Source organism: Vanessa tameamea, chromosome 22 (genome assembly GCF_037043105.1).
Source record: "Vanessa tameamea isolate UH-Manoa-2023 chromosome 22, ilVanTame1 primary haplotype, whole genome shotgun sequence".
Taxonomy (NCBI): domain Eukaryota; kingdom Metazoa; phylum Arthropoda; class Insecta; order Lepidoptera; family Nymphalidae; genus Vanessa; species Vanessa tameamea.
Genome location: NC_087330.1, coordinates 9,953,759 through 9,972,500, shown reverse-complemented (window position 1 = coordinate 9,972,500; position 18,742 = coordinate 9,953,759). Strand labels below are relative to the sequence as shown.

At 31.7% G+C, this 18,742-nt stretch overlaps 1 protein-coding gene across 2 annotated transcripts in view; it reads right to left on the bottom strand.

Moving 5' to 3' along the window:
- Positions 1-10,214: 10,214 nt before the first annotated feature.
- Positions 10,215-18,742, bottom strand: part of LOC113401532 (neuropeptides capa receptor-like) — an 83,835-nt gene continuing 75,307 nt past the window's right edge. For both annotated transcript variants that reach the window (XM_064218487.1, XM_026641469.2), the window contains exons 6-7: positions 15,486-15,669; positions 10,215-10,584 (exon numbers count right to left, since the gene is read on the bottom strand). In XM_064218487.1, coding sequence (XP_064074557.1) covers positions 10,254-10,584; positions 15,486-15,669 — 515 coding nt within the window. In that variant the 3' untranslated portion in view covers positions 10,215-10,253. The remainder of the gene's footprint in view (positions 10,585-15,485; positions 15,670-18,742) is intronic.

Here is an 18,742-nt window from a genome sequence, read left to right as displayed (position 1 = left end):
TACATACATACATACATACATACATAAAGAGCATGTTACGAATTCTATCGTATTTTTGTAACCGTAAATTATTAATCAAATTGTATTAATTTAATATCGAAATGATTATTAGCTAAGTTCGTACATTACTGTTTCACATTTTATCGATTCCGAATACAAGATGGCGTTATAGCACATCGTTGAGATCTCTGCGATAATTAAGATTCGCTAAGTGTTTTACATAGCACAATGGAAAGATAATTTCTATATTTCGATGTAAGTGGCATCTAATTGTTTTATTCGTTAACATAAGTGTTGTGCAGCGTCTTTAGTTTATCATTTGAATAATATATGCCGCAGTGTTATATTATTATTATCGTACATATAATTCTACAAGAACACACACAATTTATGTACATGAGGATATACTTTAATGTTTTGTTCATAAATCGAAGAAAAAGTACAAAATTAATTAATTCTTATATTCTTCACTGGCGCAGATTTCATTAAACTTGTTTAAATATATTGTCGTTATTTCACTTACTAAATTACTTATCTTGGGAAAATAATACTATAAAAAATCACTTGCTATCGATATCACAAAAGCATCGATATTATCGATAGTATTCCTTATCGATACTATCGATAGTATTGCCACGTGACATTACTATAGAGAAACTATCAATACTATGGCTAACATCTTATAATCTAAATTCATCTGAAATCTAAAAATAGAGGATAAAGAGGTTGCGTTGGTTTAGTAAGTAAGGACAAATATATTTTATTCGTAGATGTACAAATATAAAAATATCTGTTAACTTTTGTTTCAACTTAATCGGATCAATGGGTTAGGTTAGGATGCAAAATATTTAATGTATATATTTATGTCTCCTCGTGCGGACCGCGCACTTGACGCTGATATTCCAAACAAAAACGGAAAATTTATGTTTGAAAACAATATCGTTCGATGGGTCCACTCGACTCATTTAGTTTTCACAAAAGGAATTGTTACGTTCGGTTTGTATTATTTACGAATATGTTTTTCATTGAGTGTTTTTGTTAGAATATTGTAAATTACTTTTGTTATTGTCAGTGTAAGCAGATTTAGATACTGAATATTTATAAAGTTTCGTTACCGTATTTTTCCTTATTCTTTTGAGAATTTGCCTAATACGAAAAATACGTCGTTGGGACGTCTCTTTTATTTGAAGCTTGGTTGCATATGTTGATGAGGTCAAAAGGAAAACAAAAGAAGTTTAAGGGTAAATGGACTATCTTCCGGATATCTATAGTTTAACCTATAATAATTATGTAAGTATGTCTTTTCGAAAAAATCTTTTATGCGTCCGCTCCGGGATTCGCACTTTCCTTAAGGCATAAATTAAAATGTTACATGTTTTTTTTATAAAGAAAAATGTATTTGGAAATTATTATGAGTTCCTTTATGTATATTTATAAATGAGTAGGCTGTACTGACGGTATGTATTCACCTGCGTGGCCATCGACTATTCGTACTAGTGGGCTATTGGACTATTGGCACATTTATATTGGTAATGTAAGAAATATTAACCAAATAAACTTCCGTATAAAATTTGCTCAGGTTTTATAATCAAATAAAAGAAAAGCTGTACTTACTCATTAAACTGAAAAAAAATAATTGGATTAAATCATTGGAAGTTTCATGACCTAAATTTTCCTTCGAAGAATAACAAAAATGAATACCTCACAAATGACGAAGGGATTGAAATAAACATTCGTAAATATTTAATTGCGACGATGGATTTCATTTGCCAACAACATGGAACGTTTTATACGTGCACAGGTGAAGGGGGGAGAGGCCGTATGTGAGCCTGGTGCGCCCTATTACATTGGAATACCCACTATGCTACCGTGATGCTTTGACGAACAACATGGAACCAGGTCTTTTATGAATACTAGCTGAACCTGCGGCATTACCCGCGCGTAATTTATAAAACACAAACACCCGATCCTCGTTTCACCCTCTTAGGGGCGGAGTTTCGTAAAAACCGTTCTTAGCAAATGTAGTATGTAGCTACAGCTACACCCTGTAAGGAACCTACCAGCCGTATTTCAAGTTTGTAGGTGTTATAATTTCTGAGATTTCGTGATTAATCAGTGAGTGGTATTTAACTTTTATATATAAATAAATAAATTGGACTGTCGTGAACAGTATTCTTGAGATCTGATTCTGATTGTCAAGTGTCTATTCGAGAGTATTTGCAGAATAACTAGAATATAATGTATGAAATATTATTTAAATAGGACGTTTGATCTGTGCGAGTATTTAATATCCGTTTTAATTCAAACGATGATACTTGTATTCGCAACGTCACGTAGATTTTATATTAAATCATATTATTCGTAATAAGATAATGGCGAAGAAGCTTTTAAAACTTGATATTGATCGTGATGTACTCGCCCTCTGTCAAATAGCGCACCCGGCGGTAGAGGGGAGGATTATGTTTCACCAGTAATTGAATGAAACATGGCAACATTTCATGTTCTTTAAATTTTACATGCAAGTAATAAATGTTTATATGTTAATTTACGCCATTTTTTTGGAATTTAGATATAAATTCCTTCATTTGATTATTATTATTCGGACGAGACCCAAAGTTACGTATGACGAAAGACCGTTGAAATAGACAAAACCTAGGATGGAGATGAATTGACAAGCACAGTGCAAACCAGCCAGGCGGACTGGCTTGTGGTAAAGTGGTGCGTGCTCCAAATTAATGCAATAGGCGAAAGGCTGGCTGATTAATGGTGTTAAACAATTTGGTACTAGTTACTGAAAACTTGAAGGGTTTTGTGGAAGATCTTTTATCTTTAGATCCAACCTATACACCAGTTTCAACTTGGTGGTAGGGCTTTGTGCAAGCCTGTCTGGGTAGGTACCATCCACTCATCAGATATTCTACCGCCAAACAACAGTACTCAGTATTGTTGTGTTCCTATTTGAAGGGTGAGTGAGCCAGTGCCGCCAACTACAGGTACAAGGGACATAACATCTTAGTTCCCAAGGTTGGTGGCGCATTGGCGATGTAAGGAATGGTTAATATTTCTTACAGCGCCATTGTCTACGGGCTGTGGTGACTACTTACCATCAGGTAACCTAAATTATCGTCCGCCAACCTATACCATAAAAAAAAAGTTATTTAACGGATTTATGCTAACGTTATATTGTTAAAAGTAATATCTCTGTATTTTTTCGAGGGTTCACTAGATTCTTCATACATTAATTTTGTCATTTCTCTATCTTTCTTTCAAACCTACTTTTTAATTTAATAATAATTTTATTTATTGCAGTTACGCCTTGTGTTTTTAATGTCTTGATCAATCATCGAAAACTGTTATTGTGTACTGTTTGTTTTCACAAATAAATAAATAAATCCCATATCAGAGGTGGCTTTTAATGTTTGCTGTTTTTTCTTTTTAATGCTTTAAAATGACTGAGAAGTGCATAATAGTCGAATTTTGATTGTTGTTTTAGAAGATGGTGTACATAAAAACAAACTTCGATCGAAGGTGATTTTTACATCAAATTTTCCTTTTATAAACATGTGGCATTCATTTTTTTTTATGTACATATTACAAAACAAATTTTATTTGTCGAATATTTGTCCCGCGATATATGTATGTAATAATAATTTATTGTTTTTTTAGTCTGTATTCCAACGTGATCAAAACTAAAAACAAAACAATTATGATCCTGAAAAAGTATTCCACAATAATGCTCCATTAATTCATTAGTAGAATTAATATATTCGTCGATACGTTTCAAAAACACGCGCCGTAGGAAATCTAATGCAACTCTTCCAACGAGATCGTATTGAAGTCGCTGAAGTGAAAAAAATAACTAAAACAAATATTTGTGCAGTTTCCTGGAAAACATTTTGTGAAAACATCATTATCATAGTAATATAAGTCTGACATAAGGGTGGGGATATATCCCACTAGAGCTCTTTTGATTTAATCCTTAACCTCTTTTCTTCAAGAGTACTTACTGGAAAATAATGTTGTCCTGATGGTAAGCGGTCGTCACTACTATAGACATTCACATAAGAAATATTTACCATTCCTTACATTGCCAAAGCGCAAGCAACCGTGGGGGCTAAAATTGTATGTCCCTTGCGCCTGTAGTTACATTAGCTCATTCGACCCTTCAAACCGGAACACATCAATACCAAGTATTACATGGCGGTTATATTCAATATGGAAGTTTACACTCGCTTATTTTGTCAAAAGTCTACCACCGGTTTGGAAATTAACACCTCGGACCTCAGAATCGATCGATCATCTCATTCCCAAGGTGAGTAAGCAACTAAGAAGTCATTAGTGTTTTAATATTCTTCAACACAAAAACGCTCTTTAACGATTGTTTTAATTTAACAATTGAATATTTTTGAACGATTCATGGGATCCTTTTGTAAAAACGTATACATTACCCCACAAAAGGATTACTAATACTGTGTAATCGGGTGCTTGGAGTAACTAATTTATGCTTGTACCTAGTATTAATGGAATGTACGCCAAAATTTCTGGAAAAATCAGTTATATTTTTGCGTATATACCTATATACCATTGTCAAAAACAAATTGAGAAGCTATAGTCATCATTTTGATTTCTTTAATTATACATCTTAACGAATCTTTTGGGCCCAGGTTATAGATTGCATAAAAGCCGTCAATCTATTTATATGGGTGCCCCATTGAAAAACTTAGAAGCTATGACTTTAGGACATAATATAATGGTTATATGTATATTTAAGAAATAATTCGTTTTGGTTTCGGATAGTGAATTTATCTATGAGGCGTAGTTCAGTAGTTATCATTGCCTTGTTACAATTATCAGTACAGCTACAAATAACGAATGAAGACTCGGAATTGTCTCATTGTAAAATGAATTTCATCGCTCAGAAATAGCGTCGACCCTTAAGACGTTCCTTTAATCTGTCTATATAAAGAACTGGAAGCAATTTAATAAAATAAGTTTACTTTGCAACTTTAATAACTCCAGTCTATTTATGTTAACTCTTATAGAATTATATGAGCGGCTGAGTATCATTTAGTAAATAAGTTATTTGTTTTGGATTGTCCGTCGAAAAATAGTAATATTCATTCCAATCTCTATTTACTATCAGATAAAAATATATAAGAAGAATTAAGATAAATATATTACAGTATTTATAGTAGTTTTATTTTCGGATTTCAGATTTATTTTTATAATATATATGTTTACCGTATTCTATAATTATTTATTCTAATTATGCAAAGGTAGACTAAAGCGGATAACGCTAAAGGTAGCATTACCTACCATGTTACGTGAATTTCATAGTTGGATACAGAAACATTGGGAATGTTGGTTTGTTCCAGTACATCGATATAAGGAGGCCAGATTCGGTGACGTTGAATGGATATCACTGAAACTGGAATGATTGGACTCGAGGACTACCAATTTCGACTCCTACGGGTATAGGTGCAGGGTTTCAGAGTCCAGCGACCTACTCGCAAACAAAGCAAAGGATTACGTCTTCTTCTAAGCCAACTTCTTGGTAGGAGTGAGCATAAATAAATGTCCGACTGCTGGGCTTCTTCTTCTCTTCTTTGACGAGAAATTATGGTTTGGTGGATTTAATTTATGTATTATATGGATTTTTGAAACCAGAAATATTTTATACCAAATAGTCTTTAATATATTTTTTACGTAATAGTGGATCAATTACTTCTTGATAGTCAAACCTAAAACTTTCCAGCGACTCAAAGAAGCAAACACCCATCTGTGTAAAACCAACGAAAGAAGCTCAAGGTTTTTGTGTCATACTTTATAATTGTTTACAATTTCCAATCTTAGAAAAATATTAGAGATGCCCTTTTCCTTCGTAATATTCCTATCGCAGCTTAGTATAGCTAGTCATTAAGTACCATTATATTTTTCATTCGTTCAGAAAATACCTACAATTACTCAACAATACGATGTAACGAGCAAAGTTTCAGTAAATTATGTATTTCTCCCACGTGTCCAGCTCACATTCTTGACACAGAGTATTAATAATGAAAATGGCATGAACGCGTAGTACCGGTATACCATCGATATATTTTTTATGATATGGGTTGGCTGACGGACTATTGGGCCATCAGATGGTAAGTGGTCGTTTTAGGGGTCGTTTTAGTCATCAGATATTAGACGTAAAAGTAGCCTGACCTTTCTTGGAGTCCAAGATTGATTCCAAATTTCATCAAATTCCGTTCAGTGGTTTTGCCGTGTTAGAGCAATAGCCAAACAGAGAGAGAGTTACTTTCGCATTTGTTATATTAGTATATACAACAATATGGTATTTAAATATCGTAACAATATAAAATGTTCAATGTTCTATGAGTCCAGTGAAAATTGTCACACGGTATGATTCGTTTGGTTTGTTTAAGGATCCGCAAGCGTTGTACTTTTAGCACGACTTGCAGATTATGTTGGAGTTTATTGTTACCACAGTGACGGAGACCAGGAATAGAAACTAGAACTGTGGAAATAAAAATGTCTCTCCTCTCTTTTGAGGAGAATATTTGCAGCTGACTCCACCACGCTGCTCCAGTCTGGTTTAGGAGATGGCAGGTTATCATCCAACACGTGCAGGTTTCCTGACGATGTTTCCCGTCACTGTGCAACACGAGATGAATTATATATACAAACTAAGCATAGATTTCATTGGTGCATGCCCCAGGAATGAACTCATCATCATCATGAAATCATCGGTTCAAATTCACCTCTTATGAGGGTCATGTCGGACCACTAAACTACTAGAATTGTTTTAGAAGTTAAAAATCATATGATTTTGGACCTGCAGAAAATGGAAGAAGAGAATCAATTTACTGTAAGATGATAATTCCAATGCGCTAACAAGAAATTTGATGATTAATGTCCTATGTCCCCTAGATGGGGCAGAGGGCGTCCACAGATGTCCGCCATCGCGATCGGTAAGAGATTTGAGTAAAGTATATATTGGCTTTGATATTTAAAATCGACGCAGTCACCTATTGGATACTTGACTATAGGTATTCATTATAGGGACCTCAAGCTGGCATGACATCTGTGAACCACAAAACTGATCTGTCCCCCAACTTATTATTTGACTTAAGTACAATTATTGATATAGATGAACTTTTGAAAAAAAAAATCACCATTTAATTTTAAAGAAAACGCTGTCAAAATATGCATAGAAACACTTTGTTATGGGATTCTTTCATAAATAACAGATGTTCAGACATGAACAATATTATTTAAAAAATAGGAAATAATTATGACAAATTCAATTTCATATAATTTTCCCGAAGTAATGAACCTCATTCAAAATACACAACGTATTTTTTTAAAATATGTAACTGTGCGTGTATAATGCGTGTTAAATTTAAATACCATTGTATTTTTTGAATAAACAGTGTAAAAAAATCCTACAAAACGAAACGAAAGAATATGTTAAAAGCGTGAAAGATTACGCGGCTCGTGTTCTACCATGCATTAGAGACAGTACGTTATAAATTCGGATTAATCGCTCAGAGATTGTTTATGTTTCGCTGGCTGAAAAGGGGCTCGGGATCTTTATCTTCCTACTTTTAAGTTAACCTGGTAATAGTATGTCTCAACTTACATTATAGTTTCAACTGTGTGTTGATAGTTAATCTTTTACATGTATATTATATTATATGTCAATGTTGTCAACAATACGGGAATTGATTTGATTATGAGCCGCAAGCGTTGTCAGTGTTAGATAACGTTTCGACGGAGTCTAGATCGGTCGGTGCGAGTCGGCGATACCAGATTTCAGTGCCGGCCGCTGTATAAACAACACGTCTAGAAAGTGTGTAGTGTTTAAAGTGAATAGAAAATCACATTCTGATGATAAGGACATTCACTCAGATCGACCACCTCACTTTCTCATATGTACATGTCCGAGTGACATCAGATCTAAGATCAATATTGTTTACATCATGTGAGCGTACAGAGGGTTATCGTAAAAAGAATAACACTTAGTCAATATTTAATAACACTTTATTACACTCAAAATTAGGTTTACACACAAAGGATTAATAATGAGAATTATCAACACTCAAAGCACTTAAGGAATGGTGAGACAGTTCCGTGGTTTTACTCAATGCGTTGCAGTTCTTCCCAGACCTGAGCGATGCCTTCACGACTCTGTCGAAAGCGCACCGAAGCGAAGCGAAGTCTGTATTATTGACCGGATGCGACGTATATCATAATGTGAAAAGTCTAATGGCATGAGCCTCTTTTATACCGAAATAGCCACTGTGTACTTCCTTATTTATGCGTATTAACTTATTGGCTGTATTTATTATGCTCGATATTATTTATTGGTTTTATTCCATTATATAATCACGAGATATCCGTCCCGAGTTTATTATACACACAATAACGGTACAGTTATATTTAGATTATGGACGTATGATACATACATACATACCTTTCCCTTGAATCACTCTGTTTATTAATGAACTACATTAAAGTGTACAGACGACGGGAAGCCACTTCGTTTTATACTATGTACAAATTCAATAATTGTCAATTTCGAAGTTTCGAACCTGCCAGGCGTCCCGTAATGGTTTAAGTCTTTGTATTCGTTCGTGATCAAAAAAGTTAAAAAAATATATATTTTGAATTTATTAACATTACAAATTATTAACGAGCCGATATGGCCCAGTGGTTAGAACGCGTGCATCTTAACCGATGATTTCGGGTTCAAATCCAGGCAGGCACCACTGAATATTCATGTGCTTAATTTGTGTTTATAATTCATCTCGTGCTCGGCGGTGAAGGAAAATATCGTGAGGAGACCTGCATGTGTCTAATTTCAACGAAATTTTGCCACATGTGTATTCCACTAATCCACATTGGAGCAGCGTGGTGGAATATGCTCCAAACCTTCTCCTCAAAGGGAGAGGAGGCCTTAGCCTAGCAGTAAGAAATTTACAGGCTGCTAATTTAATGTGAATTATTATACGTCTGCAGGGGAAATTAATATTTATTATTTTTATTATTCTATTAAAAATAGATTGATTGCGAATAATATGAACACCTAGACTATTCAACTCGCGCTCCGATTGAGAAGATATAAAATCCCTAAATTATCATTAAAAACGCAACAACAATTAGCTCCATCCCAACGACAATATAAATAAAACTCACTTTATTAATTGTTAAATATTTATTACATGTAATCCACGACTTATGTTACATTATAAAGACATTTATGATAACAATGCTATTATTATATTACACAATGCAACTTACAAAAATCTACGTAATTATTTTACAAGGTTTTTGTTGCTCAAATTACATTTAAAATAGTATTTCAACACTAGATCAATCAATAAATAAATACTAATAATATGTACCTTTTTCTTAAACTACTAAACGTCAGGTGAAAAACCTCAGAAATGTTTAGCGGCCCGACTCGGGGCTAAACTTAGAACCATGAGATCTGCGGCCTCATGACCTAGCTACTAGACCAATGAGACCAATTAAACAGTGAGGGTTGCTGCGCACGAGCCACCGGCCACAACTACAAAATATTTCCAGTAGTTTTGACAAATTTTGTCCTGACTCGTCGTTAGCGTGTGGCGGCCACCGGCGTAATTCATCTTATTTTCAATAATCATTTTATATGCTATGTGAGCTGGGGGAGAGGAGAGAATTCACCTTCATATGTAATTTGATACAATAATATCGAGTAATTATAAACATATTCCAACAAAGGCGGTTATCCAAGTTGGTATAATAAACTATTATATAAAATTTATTTAGTAATCGTTTTCTTATAAAAATAAAAATATTTTTAACATGTGGTACATCCGTCTGAGTATTTTGAATTGGCCGATATAGCCTAGTGTTTAATACATGTGTATCTTAATTGGGGGTTGCGGGTTTGTCATGGCATACACTGTACAACTATCATGTGTTAAAACTTGCAGGTAACAGATAAAATTCTGCTACAATTTCTGATGTATACACTCAGCAGATTTTTCGCCAGGTGGGTTGGTCTTCTTTGAAGAGCGTGGTGGGATACGCAACAACCCGTCACTCGAAAGGAGTCTTTTGCCCAACCATTTACGTTGACCAATGAAATACTTTAAATATTTCCCAAATAACAAACTTCCTCTAAATTGGGAAGAAGATATTTTCGCAGCTGTGGGAAAAGTACTCTTTGTTACTTCACTTATTTTTACAGAAGTACCTCAGGCTTACAGTTCACAATCATATTTATAATCCTTAAGCATAAGTTGACTCGATTCATTATTATTTCTACTCCAAACGCCTTTTGGTCTTCGATTGTAATCTCTCCATCGGTCGCTGTAGAGGCTCGTGGAGTCACTACTGCAGAAGCTGCTCCGTCTTCCTCGGAACTCAGTCCGATTCCTGTGTTCGTGACTCTGAGACCTGACTCTCACTAGATGTGAGCCATCGGATGTGTGGTTGACCATGGTTTCTCTGATGCTCGACTGGTCACGGTATCTGCTCTTCTTGCGACGAACTTTTCGGCAGCAAAGGGTTTCTTTGAAAGCGATTCGGTATCTGTGAGAGTTAATATAAAATACAATACAATAAAATGCGGAGATAGAAAACCACTTGAGAAAAATTTGCATGTATCTCAAAATCCAGATCCTGTGTATCCACTAATATTAAATGCTAAGGAGAGAGGTTGAATCACCTAATCAATCAAAATTAAAGAGAAAAATTACCTTAGTCGGGTTTTGAGTCGTGTATTTAATACTAATAAGTATTTAATAGAAAAGGCTTCAAGGGTGAATGGGACAGTGTAACCACGGGCACAAGGAACTCAACATCTTAGTTCACTAGGTTGGCGAAGAAAGGAGAAGGCCAGGGTTATAAGGCGCACATGAATAATAGTGATGTAATTAACTTGGCTTCGTGCTAGTAGGTAGGTACTACCCACTCATCATCAAACAGCAGTACTCAGTATTGTTGTGTGCTGGTTTAAAGGGTGAGTGAGCCAGTTTAACACCTACTCCTGTACAAGATTCAAAACATCTTAGTAGCCAAGGTTGTTGGTGTATTGGCGATGTGGGGAATGGTTAATATTTCTAACAGTGCCAATGTATGATTTATGTATGTAGAATTAGCGGTAACGATCTGAAACGAATACAAAAACATCTCAGCTCTAATTCACATGCTTGTAATATAAATATTGATACTTTAATTGCTGGCAATTCGTATTTAAACGAAGAAACATGTTGTATATTGGATTTAAATATGAAATGTTTATAAAAAAATATAGACAATTATCGTAAATTGCCCGTTTCATATATAATCTACGTATGTAATTGAATACATTGCTAAATATAATAATTATAATAATTTTCTCATTAAACATATAGTGATATATAAAATTTAAATTAATAAATGTTGTATTTAATTTGAAACGTTGCTAATATTTAACAACAAATTTTGTAAAGCATTTTCTGAAGTTTAAGTAATAAAACGTCTGAAACACGGACCTGAATGGAATTTGTAGACGCGGATCTCCTCTCAGATTAGAGCGCTTCTCACCTTTGAATTCAGAAAACTTAAGTCATACGAACCGAGTTGATTAAATCAAATCATTTGATGTTTTCTCATTTCATAAAATGACTGTAACTTTGCTATTATAATGATGTATTGTTAAGTAGTATTAAATCATGCATATTGTATGTATGTATGTGTGTATGTATGTATGTATGTATGTATGTATGTATGTATGTATGTATGTATGTATGTATGTATGTATGTATGTATGTATGTATGTATGTATGTATGTATGTATGTATGTATGTATGTATGTATGTATGTATGTATGTATGTATGTATGTATGTATGTATGTATGTATGTATGTATGTATGTATGTATGTATGTATGTATGTATGTATGTATGTATGTATGTATGTATGTATGTATGTATGTATGTATGTATGTATGTATGTATGTATGTATGTATGTATGTATGTATGTATGTATGTATGTATGTATGTATGTATGTATGTATGTATGTATGTATGTATGTATGTATGTATGTATGTATGTATGTATGTATGTATGTATGTATGTATGTATGTATGTATGTATGTATGTATGTATGTATGTATGTATGTATGTATGTATGTATGTATGTATGTATGTATGTATGTATGTATGTATGTATGTATGTATGTATGTATGTATGTATGTATGTATGTATGTATGTATGTATGTATGTATGTATGTATGTATGTATGTATGTATGTATGTATGTATGTATGTATGTATGTATGTATGTATGTATGTATGTATGTATGTATGTATGTATGTATGTATGTATGTATGTATGTATGTATGTATGTATGTATGTATGTATGTATGTATGTATGTATGTATGTATGTATGTATGTATGTATGTATGTATGTATGTATGTATGTATGTATGTATGTATGTATGTATGTATGTATGTATGTATGTATGTATGTATGTATGTATGTATGTATGTATGTATGTATGTATGTATGTATGTATGTATGTATGTATGTATGTATGTATGTATGTATGTATGTATGTATGTATGTATGTATGTATGTATGTATGTATGTATGTATGTATGTATGTATGTATGTATGTATGTATGTATGTATGTATGTATGTATGTATGTATGTATGTATGTATGTATGTATGTATGTATGTATGTATGTATGTATGTATGTATGTATGTATGTATGTATGTATGTATGTATGTATGTATGTATGTATGTATGTATGTATGTATGTATGTATGTATGTATGTATGTATGTATGTATGTATGTATGTATGTATGTATGTATGTATGTATGTATGTATGTATGTATGTATGTATGTATGTATGTATGTATGTATGTATGTATGTATGTATGTATGTATGTATGTATGTATGTATGTATGTATGTATGTATGTATGTATGTATGTATGTATGTATGTATGTATGTATGTATGTATGTATGTATGTATGTATGTATGTATGTATGTATGTATGTATGTATGTATGTATGTATGTATGTATGTATGTATGTATGTATGTATGTATGTATGTATGTATGTATGTATGTATGTATGTATGTATGTATGTATGTATGTATGTATGTATGTATGTATGTATGTATGTATGTATGTATGTATGTATGTATGTATGTATGTATGTATGTATGTATGTATGTATGTATGTATGTATGTATGTATGTATGTATGTATGTATGTATGTATGTATGTATGTATGTATGTATGTATGTATGTATGTATGTATGTATGTATGTATGTATGTATGTATGTATGTATGTATGTATGTATGTATGTATGTATGTATGTATGTATGTATGTATGTATGTATGTATGTATGTATGTATGTATGTATGTATGTATGTATGTATGTATGTATGTATGTATGTATGTATGTATGTATGTATGTATGTATGTATGTATGTATGTATGTATGTATGTATGTATGTATGTATGTATGTATGTATGTATGTATGTATGTATGTATGTATGTATGTATGTATGTATGTATGTATGTATGTATGTATGTATGTATGTATGTATGTATGTATGTATGTATGTATGTATGTATGTATGTATGTATGTATGTATGTATGTATGTATGTATGTATGTATGTATGTATGTATGTATGTATGTATGTATGTATGTATGTATGTATGTATGTATGTATGTATGTATGTATGTATGTATGTATGTATGTATGTATGTATGTATGTATGTATGTATGTATGTATGTATGTATGTATGTATGTATGTATGTATGTATGTATGTATGTATGTATGTATGTATGTATGTATGTATGTATGTATGTATGTATGTATGTATGTATGTATGTATGTATGTATGTATGTATGTATGTATGTATGTATGTATGTATGTATGTATGTATGTATGTATGTATGTATGTATGTATGTATGTATGTATGTATGTATGTATGTATGTATGTATGTATGTATGTATGTATGTATGTATGTATGTATGTATGTATGTATGTATGTATGTATGTATGTATGTATGTATGTATGTATGTATGTATGTATGTATGTATGTATGTATGTATGTATGTATGTATGTATGTATGTATGTATGTATGTATGTATGTATGTATGTATGTATGTATGTATGTATGTATGTATGTATGTATGTATGTATGTATGTATGTATGTATGTATGTATGTATGTATGTATGTATGTATGTATGTATGTATGTATGTATGTATGTATGTATGTATGTATGTATGTATGTATGTATGTATGTATGTATGTATGTATGTATGTATGTATGTATGTATGTATGTATGTATGTATGTATGTATGTATGTATGTATGTATGTATGTATGTATGTATGTATGTATGTATGTATGTATGTATGTATGTATGTATGTATGTATGTATGTATGTATGTATGTATGTATGTATGTATGTATGTATGTATGTATGTATGTATGTATGTATGTATGTATGTATGTATGTATGTATGTATGTATGTATGTATGTATGTATGTATGTATGTATGTATGTATGTATGTATGTATGTATGTATGTATGTATGTATGTATGTATGTATGTATGTATGTATGTATGTATGTATGTATGTATGTATGTATGTATGTATGTATGTATGTATGTATGTATGTATGTATGTATGTATGTATGTATGTATGTATGTATGTATGTATGTATGTATGTATGTATGTATGTATGTATGTATGTATGTATGTATGTATGTATGTATGTATGTATGTATGTATGTATGTATGTATGTATGTATGTATGTATGTATGTATGTATGTATGTATGTATGTATGTATGTATGTATGTATGTATGTATGTATGTATGTATGTATGTATGTATGTATGTATGTATGTATGTATGTATGTATGTATGTATGTATGTATGTATGTATGTATGTATGTATGTATGTATGTATGTATGTATGTATGTATGTATGTATGTATGTATGTATGTATGTATGTATGTATGTATGTATGTATGTATGTATGTATGTATGTATGTATGTATGTATGTATGTATGTATGTATGTATGTATGTATGTATGTATGTATGTATGTATGTATGTATGTATGTATGTATGTATGTATGTATGTATGTATGTATGTATGTATGTATGTATGTATGTATGTATGTATGTATGTATGTATGTATGTATGTATGTATGTATGTATGTATGTATGTATGTATGTATGTATGTATGTATGTATGTATGTATGTATGTATGTAAAAGTCGCGTAAAAGAACTTCGTTCCAACAATCGATGTGAAATAAAACAAGCAAGAAAAAATATGTAAAAAAAATAACACCTTAGTTATTATAAAAAAAAAAATACGATAAAAATATTTAGACACCAAATCTTATTTATAAAGTAATATGTAACTTATATACACTTTACCTATGGCTCATAATGTTGTACAAAATGGGGTTGACGGTAGCCGAAATGTAGTAGAAGACTCCAGCAGCAAGGAAAAGGTACTCGTTGATGGTGTGGTAGTGGTGAATACCAGTGCCGTAGATGAAGAACAGTCGTTGGAAGTGGAAGGGAGCCCAGCACACGAAGAATGCTATGACAACTGCCGCTACAACAAAAAAGTTATATATGACAAAATTATCCGATTTAATAAAATATGTTAATATTGGGCGACAGGTCGACTCTCCTTTTGACGAGAAGTTATGAAGAAAATGTTTTTGGACCAGACTGCTCGTAGAGGTATTAATAGATTTTCACCCAACAGGTGCAGGTCTTCTCACGATGTACGGACTGAGCGTACAGCCTTTAATTAAGATTTATATGCTCTAAAAATATCTCAATTCACACATCAGCTCAAAGCCCGATTCAGTTGAATGTTCAAAAAAGAGTATAAGAAATTATGGTAATTTAAATTTTAAACCCAATTAAATAGTCTATTCGAAAGATCTGGAGTTTGTAATTATGCCTTCGTGCTTAAATAGCTAGATGAATTACGATAAAATTTCGTTGAGGATATTTGAATTTTAAAACTACACAAGATATTTTTATAATAGCTATTTATTATAATTCAGTAATTTTGCATTCATAATAAAATGGCGCAACTGACTTTATTTAAAATTTTATTAAAATTGTTATTTTGGTTTTGTAACAGTAAATCAGATTTCATTGCCCGCTGCGGAAAAACGTCACGAATCTTATAGAATATATATGTAGTACAATTCTGTTATTTCGTATTCGCACTTGGAATGGATTTTGAAACATTTTTTTTAATATTTTTTAAGAAACTATCAAACTCTAAAATCGTGAATAAATATGTAATTATCTAAATACTAAAACGACTGATTGGGTTGTGATGAAATTAACTGCTTTGTTTAAATATTAGCTTATATAATATTCATGCAAATCAAAAAACTTAGCTCTGTAATAATTGTCGGATCTGAATAAATTTTAATGTTTAAAACAATTTAACATGGTTCAATGCGGTTTATTAATTGTGGGATTTCAAGTTAATTCCTGTTAATTGTACGGTTATTATTATATTATACGCCGTATCCATAAAGTCATTAGTTTTATGAATAACTTTTAGCACACGAACGGGGTTTAAAAATAATTTTGAACATTACTATGGAACGTTTAATGGAACCCTTTCGTAAAAGCATATTACATATTTAAAACATTTTCATACAGTATATTTTCTAACCATGTAAACTAATGAATTGTTTTTTTTTGTTTTGGCTTTTATTTGTGCCAAGATGGCACAGATTATTTCGCCAATGTCACGTGCGACGGAGAAGACACGATAGAGATTGATTGAATGTTTATTGTGGTAGTTAGTTATACCATCTTGATCAAATATGAATTTGTCGGTCCAGAGGATTTTTTAAAAAAAGATGCATCTTCTAAATCCCCATTAAGCATGAATCTACAGAAAGCAACTCTTCTTTCAGCATCCTCTTTGTAAATAACGTGCCGGGATTAAAATGATAAGACAGGATTAAAATGATAATACAAAATATCTTAATTGTAACTTAGCTACTGAACTGTTCATGTATCTAAATTTTATTTTAAATTTGTATTAAGTAAGTAAGTTAAGTAAATAAGTAAGTCAATTTTGTGGGAATTTTAAAGAGCGACCTTTAGTACGAATTCGGTCAGTTTCGAATACGAATTTCCACCAGCGTCCTTTCTGATCATTTTATTTCGGTTGCTTTGAAATAAATTCCTAGTTTTTATACATTTTCGGAAAGCTAACTAAACGATTATGTTTTTAAAATAATCTGCAGAACAAGTTTCATAGTGGTTTTTTTTGTTTTTCAGGCATATTTGAGGGAAAAAAATAAAAAAAATATTGAAATAATATCGTTTTCCGTCTCGCATTTTTAAATATGGACCGATAATTATTGTTTAAATATTGAAAAATATCCAGTGTTTAATCGTTTTTATAAATCAGAAGAAAAAAGTAGATTTTAATCGAAACTTTTTTTTTTATAAATTTTTGAAGTTGCAATTTTGACTTATTTTGAAAAAATCTAAAAAACGTGATAACTCAAAAATGGTTCACTTTTGCATCATGCATATGGGGGTTAAAATTATCGCAAATAGTCACCCCTATCACCTCCTAACGGGAATACGTCGAATTACCAATAACCCTGTATAATTGTATTTAACTAACATGACTTGTTTTTTAGATGTTGAATAAGAGTAACTACTGAGTTGCCGGTTCTTCTCGGTAGAATCTACATTCCGAACCGGTGGTAGCTTTACTTTAAATTGTTTGTTAAATGACGATTTAAAAGTGCTTGTAAAAGCCTACTTGAATAAAGTATACTTTGATTTGATTTGATTTATTTTGATTTGAATGCCCCCGAGTGAAGGTCGTCCACGCTTTATAAAGACTGTTTTTCGTACTACATGTTAATCAGAATACTAGTAATAACACAATACCGCCAACAAAAATACATTTTGATCGATCTTACATACAATTTAACTCACTTTTCAAATTTTAAAATTTCGATTAACTGCAACAATATTTAATTTAACACGTTCTATTGGTAAAATTTGTCATCAGGCTCCAATTATATTATTAACAGCATCTCTTTAGGAAACATTTAAATTTATTGAAATTGTGAATTTTCGTGAAATTTCAATGTTATTAAAACGTTTCTTTTTAAAGTGAATTTTTATTATTACTGAAGTTTTTGCTTAATTCGTGTTTATAAAATTGCGATGCTAACTAACTCAGTGCAGCGGCGGTCGGAGTGCGTTATCATTAAGAACACGCATTTCATTTGTCCAACAGTGAGAAGTTTTCAGACTTGTTTATTTTATTTTTTTTGTTTACTTTTTTATTTTTATGAAATAGGTAGGCGAACCTGTAAATGGGTCCACCTGATGGAAAGTGGCCACAACCACCCGACCACCGACCTAAGAAATTTGAATCATTCCTTATATCTCCAATGCACCATTAACCTTGGGTGCTAAGTAAATTTTTTGTACAACTATGTGTTTTTTTACTTTGGTTTATATTATTTATAATAATACGAACTTGAAAGTAATTGCATTCAACAGGTAAGGGTATACATAATTAGATTTTTTTTCGAGGATTGTATGTTCAAACCTGAGAAATACTTTCCAAGTTTCACGTGCCTTAATTTTGTTAGTATAAGATCCACCTGACTGAT